The sequence below is a fragment of the Neopelma chrysocephalum genome, unplaced genomic scaffold (assembly GCF_003984885.1).
Source record: "Neopelma chrysocephalum unplaced genomic scaffold, ASM398488v2 Primary Assembly neopelma1_367, whole genome shotgun sequence".
Classification (NCBI taxonomy): Eukaryota; Metazoa; Chordata; class Aves; order Passeriformes; family Pipridae; genus Neopelma; species Neopelma chrysocephalum.
Window position 1 is genome coordinate 1,239,548 of NW_020898031.1, and position 8,919 is coordinate 1,248,466.

Genomic DNA, 8,919 nt, shown 5'->3' on the forward strand with positions numbered 1-8,919 from the left:
CGGGGGGCTCGGGGGGCTCCGGCCCGGGGGGTCCGCGCCCCGCCTGCCCCGCTCGGACCCCGCCGAGGGGAGCGGGGGGGGGAACGCCCGCAGCCCCCTCCGCACCGGCGGGTTCTGGAGGGTTCGGGGGTTCTGGGGGTGGTTTGTGGTTGTTTGGTGCGCGAATGCCGTGAAATCCCATAAAATCCCCCGGGCGGTCGCTCCCGAAGTTCGTTCCCTGTGGGAAGGCGCCTTCGCCGCGACGCGTGAGTACGGCCCCGGCCGCTAATTAGGGCGGTTAATTAGAGCTGGGGGCTGATTAGAGCAGGGGGGGTGGTTGCCGGGGAAAGGGGGAGCAGTGGGAAGCGGGGGTTCTCCAGGATGCTGCGGATGGGACGGAGGCGCTTCCCAGGCTGGAAGTGGGATGCGCGTGGATGTGGGAGAACGCGGAGCCGGGTCGCGGGTGCCCCTCGTGGGATCTGCGGCTCCGGGACGGATCCCGGTGCAGATGTTTGTCCCGGTGCAGATGTTTGTCCCGGTGCAGATGTTCGGACCGCGGTTGGGTTTGTCCCGCTGTCCTCGAGGAGTTCGTGGTGTCCCCGCCTGTGTCACCCACAGCTCCGGGGCTCCTCGCCGGGGCAAGGGTTGTTCTATCCCGGTGGGAAAGAGACGCTTGGCAGCGCTTGGATTCGGGAAAGTGGCTGGAATTGGCTCCGCTCCAGCTCTTGGAGCTGCTGCTTTGGCTCCGGCGTGGCCACCGCGTCTCCGGATCCCTCGGGGGGTCTGAGCATCCCTTGAGGGTGTCGGTGACACCCCTCAGCTCATCCAGGGGCTCCCGTGGCCCCTCTGCTCCTGCTGCTTCCCGTTCCTGTGGCTCCAGATTTCTCCAACCCCGATGGTTGCCCACCTCGGGGGGCTGATCTGCAGGTTTCCCACCTGTCTGGGCACCGTAATCCCCCATCCAGGAGCAGCGGCTCCTGTGGGATCAGATCCAAATCTCCATGGGGAGAGGAGCCCTGGATAAAATGCATCGAGCCAGCAGATCGGAGCATCCACTTGGAATATTGTGGAGAAAGGGAAAACCCCCTCCAGCACAGCGTACATGCACCTAAAGGCTTCCAAGGGCTGGGCTGGAGCTGAGGGGAAATTGGAGCCAAGCGGATGAGGAGGGAAAACTTGGAGCAGGGAACAGACCCCAGCAATAACGGAGGCGAGAGGAGCTGAGCCCTGTGCTGGGGGGGGGCTGGGAATTAGTGAGAGGGAGAACCGGAGGCTGGGAATTAGTGGGATGGAGTTGTTGGATCTGTATCTATCCATTGGGAAGGCTTGGGAGTCCCTTGGTGAGCTGGGGGCTCATGCCAGGAGGGTGACTTCAGGGGGCTCGGCTGGCAGAGGAGGTGATGGCAAGGAGAGCTTCCCAAACGTCCCCAGAGAACGGGATGGGATGGGACTGGAAAACCAAGCGAGAGCGGCTCCTGGGGTGGCTGGAGGAGGCAGCCCCGGTCCAGGGGCCAGTCAGACGGAGGGGGTGGATTCCACTGTGTCCATGAGGTGTCCATGGGGAGCCACTGGAGCCCTCGGCTGCCATTGGGGATGGAAAACTGCTGCCAAGGACTGGCACCAGGGACAAGGTGGTCACACGGGGCAAGCTGGGCTTCCCCCTCAGCCGGGCTTTGCAGGGGCAGGTGTTACACCTGGCAGGGAAGAGACGTTGGGAAGAGACACTGCTGGAGCCGAGAGGGATCCCGGCAGGAGAACAGGCAAGCCAGAACTCTGGAGGGAGTGGTACAGCCACCCCATGGCACAGGGATGAGCCGTTTCCCACATAACACCTGGAGTGGAGGGCAGAATGTCGGGACAACCCGGATCGGGGCTGGAGGACGGAGCATTGTCCAGCACTGAGCCAAAAAAAATGGGAAAACCTGATTAAATTTCTGTGGGAAGAAAATCTGTGAGGTCTCCAACAGAAGCAGGGAAGCCATGGCTGATCCCTGAAGCTCCAGTGATCCCTGAAGCTCCAGGGCCGCTGGGATTTGCTGGATGTGAAGCCCGAGGGTCTGTCTCGCCTTTCTGCGCCGTTCGATTAAATCCATGCAGGAAATTGGGTCAAATCCAGGGAAGGGGCTGCTGCTGGTTCCACAGCCCAGGCAGGCTCAGAGCCGGGGGGGGGGCTGCTCCATCCCCCCTGAGGGTGCAGCTCGGGGGGGTCATTCCAAGCCTTCCCTCCCTGCAGCCCCTCCTTCTGGAAGGAGGGAATTCCTGTGTTCTCCTTAAAACTCTTGGAGTGATTTTGGTGAACCCTCCCAGCTTCTGGGGGGTCGCAGCGTGGCTGATCCCCGTCTCTGCCCCTTCCCACAGGTGTCCTGCTGGCCGCGTGCCACGCGCTGGAGAACACCACGGCCGCCCGGAACGGTGAGTGTGCCCGTGGGAACTGCGGGGTGTCCGTGTTTCCAGCCTGCCTGGGATCAGCCACAGGGGTGCTCTGGCATCCCACCCTCCTCCCTGCGGGATAACGGGGCCCTGGGTGGGATCCTGACTTTATCCCTAAGGAAAAACTGGGCTCTGCAGTGGCTGTTGTCCGTGCACCTTGCTTTTGGGGGGTGGAAATTCCTCCAAGTCCTGCTGCGTGACCACTCGGAAGTGTGTCCCACCGGGAAGCTGCTGGTGCCTGACGGTCCTGGCGGCACCGGGAGGATAAATTGGCTCATTCATGGAAGTGGCACAATGGGCTGTGCCAGCCCAGGGCCCTTTGCTCCCGGCACAGCTCCGATGGGATGTGCCAGCCTCGGGAAGGGCTGACTGCAGGCAGGGCTGGGACATTTGGGGCTGGAAATGCTCCCTTTGGGGCTGGGAAACCCTTTCCTTTTGGGGCTGGGAAAGTCTCCCTTTGAGGCAGGAAAACTTCCTTTGGGGCTGGAAAATGGGATAGTTCAATGGTGTCATTTGGGAAAGTGGTGCCAGGAGGCTTTGGAGCAAAACCCTGTGGCGCTACCCTGAGGGTGCTGGCAGCCCTTTTGCTGACGGATGTGTGCCCAACCTCCCTTTGGGGCTGGGAAACCTCCTTTTGGGACTGGAAAATGGGATGGTTCAACGGCATCACTTGGGAAGCGTTAAAGGGAACGGTGCTGGGAGGCTTTGAAGTAAAACTCTGTGGCAGGGAAGGCACCCTGAGGATGCTGGCACCCCCTTTCCCTGTGGATGTGTTCCCAATCTCCTTTTGGGGCTGGGAAATCTCATTTTGGGCTGGCAAATCTCCTTTTGGCGCTGAATAATGGGATGGTTCAACAGCATTATTTGGGAAGCAGTGCTGGGAGGTTTGGGAGCAAAACCCCGTGATGGGGTTGGCAGTGGCATCCTGAGGATGCTGGCAGCCCCTTTCCCAATGGATTTGTGCCCATCCCAGAGGCTGGAGGGTGGGAGCTGATCCGAGGGGACACTGCAGGGGTGGGAGGAGGAGGAGTTGGCTGCAATGTGGGCAACAGCTGGGAACGCCGAGGCTGAACAGGAGCCAGGACACCCCGGGAACTGTGCTGGATCCAGGGATGCACCACAGGGACAAAGGGACGTGCTGCCTCTTCCAGCCCTGCTGATCCATCCTCAGCAATTCCAGGGGGCTCCGAGCCCGGCATGGGGGGCTTGGAATCCGGGATGGGGGGGCACAGCGGGCACAGGCTTGGATTTGTGGGTTAAACCCCTAAAAAGGGGTCGTTTTGTAAAGATATTCCAGCCAGAAGGAGGAATCTGGGCTCTCCTGGGATATTCCATCCCTGGGGATGGAGGTGTCGGGGTTTTCCTGGCGAGGTGCTGATTTTGGCAGCGATTCCCACTGTGAACTCCAAATCCCATCTCCTGGCTCCCTACGGATGCTGCTCTAGCTCTGACACCTCCAAACCTCCACCAGTGCCGGGGTCAGGGATATGGAATATCCCTGTGGGAGCCATCCCGCTCCGTGGTTCCTTGCCTGGGCTCCCCGAGGACCCGGAAGCATTCCCGCATCCATGGCTTTAATTACCCTGGCCTGCCATAAATCCACGGCACAGGAACTTGAGGTGGCTTTGAAACGACAGCGATCGGATGTGCTTTATTCCCGGGATAATCCCAGTGCAGGATATTTGTTTCCCATGTCTATAATTCAAACCAGCGTGGGATGTAATGGAAAACAGGATCCCGGCAAAGCCACCGGCTCGGGCAGAGCTGCAGCGGCTCCGACGTTCTTTAACTCTCTCCTCCTCCATTTTAAGCTCTTTAGGAAATTCCTGCAGGATTATTTTTGCTGCTGGTTTAAGCAGGACCCGTCTGGGCTCCCTTGGGTGGTCACTGGACTGTATCCCACGTGCTGATCCCAAAATAAAGCCATCCAGCCCCAAAACAGAGCTGGGTAGGTGTTGGGCTTGGGAAATTCCCTAAAAATGCTGTTTTGTCCTTGTTTTTGCTCCCAGCTCCAGGCCCACCGGTGGCAGCGGCCGTGAGGTCCCACTTCAACGACTGTCCTGACTCCCACAGCCAGTTCTGCTTCCACGGCACCTGCCGGTTCCTGGTCCAGGAGGACAAACCAGCGTGTGTGTGAGTGCTGGGAAACCTCTGGGATGCAGCTCCTGGGGCTTCCTTGGGCTCTTCCCTCGTCTGTGCCCTGGGGATCCCCAAAGAGCCAGGTCGAGCCTGGCTTTGCTGGCTGCCAGCGGGTCCTGGGGCTGCCTCTGCTGTCCATCCCCGTGTCCTTGTTCCCAGGGTGACTCCCCTGTCCTTCCTGTGTATCCCTTTTCCCAGGGCTGACTCCCATGTCCCTCCCATTTGTCCCTGGGGCTGACTCCCATGTCCCTCCTGTGTGTGCCCTATCCTGGGCTGTCTCTGCTGTCCCTCCCCTGTGTCCCCTGTCCCGGAGTGACTCCTCTGTCCCTCCCCTGTGTCCCCTGTCCCGGGGTGACTCTGCTGTCCCTCCTCTGTGTCCCCTGTCCCGGGGTGACTCTGCTGTCCCTCCTCTGTGTCCCCTTTCCTGGGTTGACTCTGCTGTCCCTCCTCTGTGTCCCCTATCCCAGGGTGACTCCTCTGTCCCTCCCCTGTGTCCCCTGTCCCGGGGTGACTCCGCTGTCCCCGTTCCCGGTGCAGGTGCCACTCTGGGTACGTGGGGACACGCTGTGAACACGCCGACCTCCTGGCCGTGGTGGCCGCCAACCAGAAGAAACAGACGATCACGGCCCTGCTCGTGGTGGCCGTGGTGGCCTCGGTGCTGCTCATCTCTGTCTGTGTCCTCATCCAGTGAGTACCCGGGGCCGGGGGCACCCCGGGGCATCCAGCACCCCCTGGATACATCCCGGGGAGGGGCCTGGGACCCCCTGACCACCCCCTCCCCGCTCCCTTCCAGCTGCTGCCGCCTGCGGAAGCGATGCCCGTGGTGCCGGGAGCCCGGAGGGGGCCAGGAGAAACCAGGGGGGCTCCTCAAGGGGGGCACCTCCTGCTGCCACGCCGAGACAGGTGAGGGCTGGGGGGACCTTCCTGCCGGGACAGGGAGGGCACAGGGGGCACCTGAGGGGTGGCACCTCCTGCCGAGACAGGTGAGGGACAGGGGACACCTGAGGGGTGGCACTTGCTGCCATGCCAACACAGGTGCCCGGGAGGCACCACGGTGGGACCACAACCACCAGCACCCCCGGGGTATAACCCGCTGCCCCCTCCTTCCCCACAGGTGTGTGACGGAGCCAGGACCCCCCCGGACCCCGGGAATGGCACAGCACCTCTCCTCTGCTTTCGGTCTATTTTCTGGGATGTTTTCCCCCTTTTTCCTCATTTTCCCACCGCCACGGAAGAAGCAAGGCAGGAATGTGCTCAGCAGCACCAGCAGAGCCACAGGGCCGAGCCCTGGCCTTGTGCCAGTGGGCTTTGCCTTTGGTTTTGGGTTGTTTTCCCTGGTTTTTGCCTCCTGGATGATTGTTTTTAAACCAGAACCCCGGCAGGATGGGGCTTTATTTTTCTACAGAGACAGAACCTCGGCAGCCACTTGGCCCATGCTCATTTTGGGGACAAATACAAGCTTTTTATTAATAATAAAATGAACCTTAATCCTAGGAAACCTCCTCGGGCTGGAGCTCCAACCTCCAGCACGGCCTTAATCCTCCCCGTAGTCCTTCTCATAACCAACCCGGCGCTTTTTCCTCTGGTTTTGGGTTATTTTTGTTTTTTTTTAAGTCATGGTTACTCTCATGTCTTCTGTATATGTTGCACTGAAAGTTAATATTTAATGTTTTAATTTATTTTGTGTGGTTTAAATTAATTTTGATTCCTATAAATATGTTCTTGTGATTGCCTGGTCTTTTTTTTCCCCCCCCTCCTAATACCTGGATTAGAGTTATTTAAGTGATATAAAAGACACTTTTTTTCAGAAAACTCGTGGTTTGGGGCTTTTTTGGGGGGATATTTGTGAAGGAGGTGCTGGGTCCTGTGACAGGGTGGGGAGGTGCAGGACTGATGCTCCAGTGATGGGCTCAGCCCCCTTTTCCCATGTTTTTATCCCAAATCATGAAGCCAAGAGTGAGGAAGGGGTGGATCTGCAGAATTTGGGGGCCTGGGGGGGCACATCCCCACCCCTCCCAGCAGCGTGGGGGATGTGTTTGGGGGAGGGTGAGCCAGAAAATCTGGGGGGCTGCGGGGTCTCATCCCTGACCCCCCCCAGCAGTGTCAGGGATGTGTTTGGGGGGGGGAACACAGCGAATTTGGGGTGTTGCTTTTCCTCCATGGCCAGTTTGGGGGGGGGGAATGACCTTAATCCTTGTTCTGGATTAAAGTCACGGGGGGTGACCCCGCTCATTGCAGCACGTGGGGGGGGGGTGCATTGCCCCCCTGGGACCCCCAGGGGGACCCGGCTCGGCCCCCCCGTTTTTTGGGGGGTGGGCATTGCAGCGAGGAGGGTTGGCACTGCCCCCGGCACGAGCCCCCCGGTTTTGGGGGGTGGACATCGGAGCACGGGGGGGGTTGTATCCCCCCCTCCCCCCCCCCCCCCGCCCCCCCGGGGTGCCCCCCCCGCTTTGCCCCCCCCCCCCCCCCCTTTTTGGGGAGCAGCAGGGGTCGGGAATTCCCCGATTCCCTGGGATACCCCCCGATGGTTCCCGTCCCCCGCGACCCCCCCGATGGTTCCCGGCCCCCCGCTCGCTCCGGCCCAGCCCGGCCCCGTTCGGGGCGGGCCCGAGGCCGCGGTGCCGGGCGGGGATGGCGGAGGCGGAGGCGGCGCAGGGCCGGGTCCAGGCGGCCGTGGAGAGCGCGGTGCAGGGGCTGGAGCGGGAGCGGATCCGCGCCATGCAGGTACCGGGCCGGGGGCACCGGGGGGGACCGGGGGGGACGGGCCCGGGGGGCTCCGGGACCGCGCAGGGGCCGCCGCCCCCCCCCCAGCCCCACGTGTGAGCCGGGACCAGCCCTGTGAACCCGCCGGGACTTTGTGCCCCCCCAGTGCTTCTCCTCTGTCCCCACACACACCGTGTGTCCCCTTTTCTGTCCCCACACACACCGTGTGTCCCCTACACATGCCCTGTGCCCCCCGCACGCCCCGTCCCCCCCATTCCCAGGGCAGCTGCAGGCTCAGGGCTCGGGGGGCTCCTCCTGGGGTCTCCCGCAGAGCGTGGGGGGTGTTCCCCACGCTGACCCCCCCCGACATGCCCCCCTGCCTGCCATGCCCCTCTGGATGACCCCACTAACCCCCCCCGTCCCCTCCACACCCCTGGGGGTGCCCCCCATTAACCCCCCTCCCCTCCACGTCCCCGGGGGTGCCCCCATGAACTCCCCCCCGTCCCAGGGGGTGTCCCCCCTCACCCCTGTCCCCCCGTGCCCAGGGTGCCATGTTCCGGTGCAGTGCCCGGTGCTGTGAGGACGGCTCAGCCTCCATGCAGGAGGTCCAGCGCTGCATCGAGCGCTGCCACGCGCCCCTGGCCCAGGCCCAGGCCATCGTCACCGCCGAGCTCGAGCACTTCCAGGTGAGACATTTCCCCCCCCCCAGCACACCCTGAACCAGCCCTGCCCACCCCCACACCCTGTGCAGGGCCTGACCCCCCCCTCAAATCTCTGCACCCCCTCACTGCATGTCCTGTGCCCCCTAAATATGCCCTCTGCCCCCCAGTGCATCTCCTCCGCCCCCCAAAACACCCAGTGCCCCCCAACACACCCAGTGCCCCCCACTGTATCTCCTGCATCCCCCAACATTCCCTGTGCCCCCACGTGTCCTCTGCCCCTTAGATGTACCCCGTGCCCTCCATCCAGTGCATTTCCTGTGCTCCCCAACACCCCGTGTGCCCCTCAGCACCCCCCATGCAGCCCATGACCCCCCCCAAATCCCTGTTTTCCCCCCCCCCAGGACCGGCTGAGCCGCTGCTCCCTGCAGTGCCGGGACCAGGCGAAGGACGCGCTGGACTCGGGGGGCTCGGAGCCCAAGGTGAGGGGGCAGCTGGACGCCTGCCTGGCCTCCTGCGGGGACCAGCACCTGCGCCTCGTGCCCCTCATGGCCAGGAAGATGAGGGATGGGCTGGCTGCCATCCAGCAGTGATGGGGGGGCACCGGGGAGACCCCCCCCAACGGCCTCATCAGAGGAGAGCGGCTGCGGGGACCCGGGAATTCCCAAAGCACAGCTGGGACACGCTGAAGGACATTGGTACCAACCAAACCCTGCCTGGGACCCCCCAAAATATACTTGGTGCAACCCAAAACTCACCTGGGACCCTCCAAATACACCTGGGAGTTCTCAAAACGTACCTGGGATACATCAAAGCTCACCTGGGATTCACCAAAGGACATTGGTGCCACCCAAACCCTGCCTGGGACCCCCCAAAATACACTTGGTACAACCCAAAACTCACCTGGGACACCCCCCCCCCAAAATACACCTGAGCTGGCTCTGGCTTCTCCTGCACCCCAAAATACAGCTGGGACCCCCCCAAATACACCTGGAAATTCCCAAAACAC

General features: G+C 62.1%; 2 protein-coding genes across 2 annotated transcripts; both read left to right on the forward strand.

Annotated features, from left to right (window-relative positions):
* Nucleotides 1-31: 31 nt before the first annotated feature.
* On the forward strand, nt 32-6,360 carry TGFA (transforming growth factor alpha; the record flags this gene model as incomplete). Its single annotated transcript, XM_027706351.1, has 6 exons — nt 32-245; nt 2,338-2,391; nt 4,419-4,542; nt 5,086-5,235; nt 5,342-5,451; nt 5,663-6,360. Coding segments are annotated over 6 exons (660 nt in total), but the record flags the coding sequence as incomplete, so codon positions are not given.
* Nucleotides 6,361-7,154: 794 nt separating this feature from the next.
* On the forward strand, nt 7,155-8,708 carry FAM136A (family with sequence similarity 136 member A). The gene is made up of 3 exons (XM_027706276.1): nt 7,155-7,272; nt 7,797-7,937; nt 8,315-8,708. The coding sequence occupies exons 1-3, from the start codon at nt 7,180-7,182 to the stop codon at nt 8,501-8,503; spliced, it is 423 nt and encodes a 140-aa protein (XP_027562077.1). The 5' UTR covers nt 7,155-7,179; the 3' UTR covers nt 8,504-8,708.
* The last annotated feature ends 211 nt before the right edge of the window (nt 8,709-8,919 follow it).

Bases quoted from the DNA above. Each gene is read 5' to 3' on its own strand.
- FAM136A (XM_027706276.1), top strand. From the start codon at position 7,180: ATGGCGGAGGCGGAGGCGGCGCAGGGCCGGGTCCAGGCGGCCGTGGAG. The intron at 7,273-7,796 runs GTACCGGGCCGG...CCCCGTGCCCAG, and splicing joins AGCGGATCCGCGCCATGCAG to GGTGCCATGTTCCGGTGCAG. The intron at 7,938-8,314 runs GTGAGACATTTC...CCCCCCCCCCAG, and splicing joins CCGAGCTCGAGCACTTCCAG to GACCGGCTGAGCCGCTGCTC.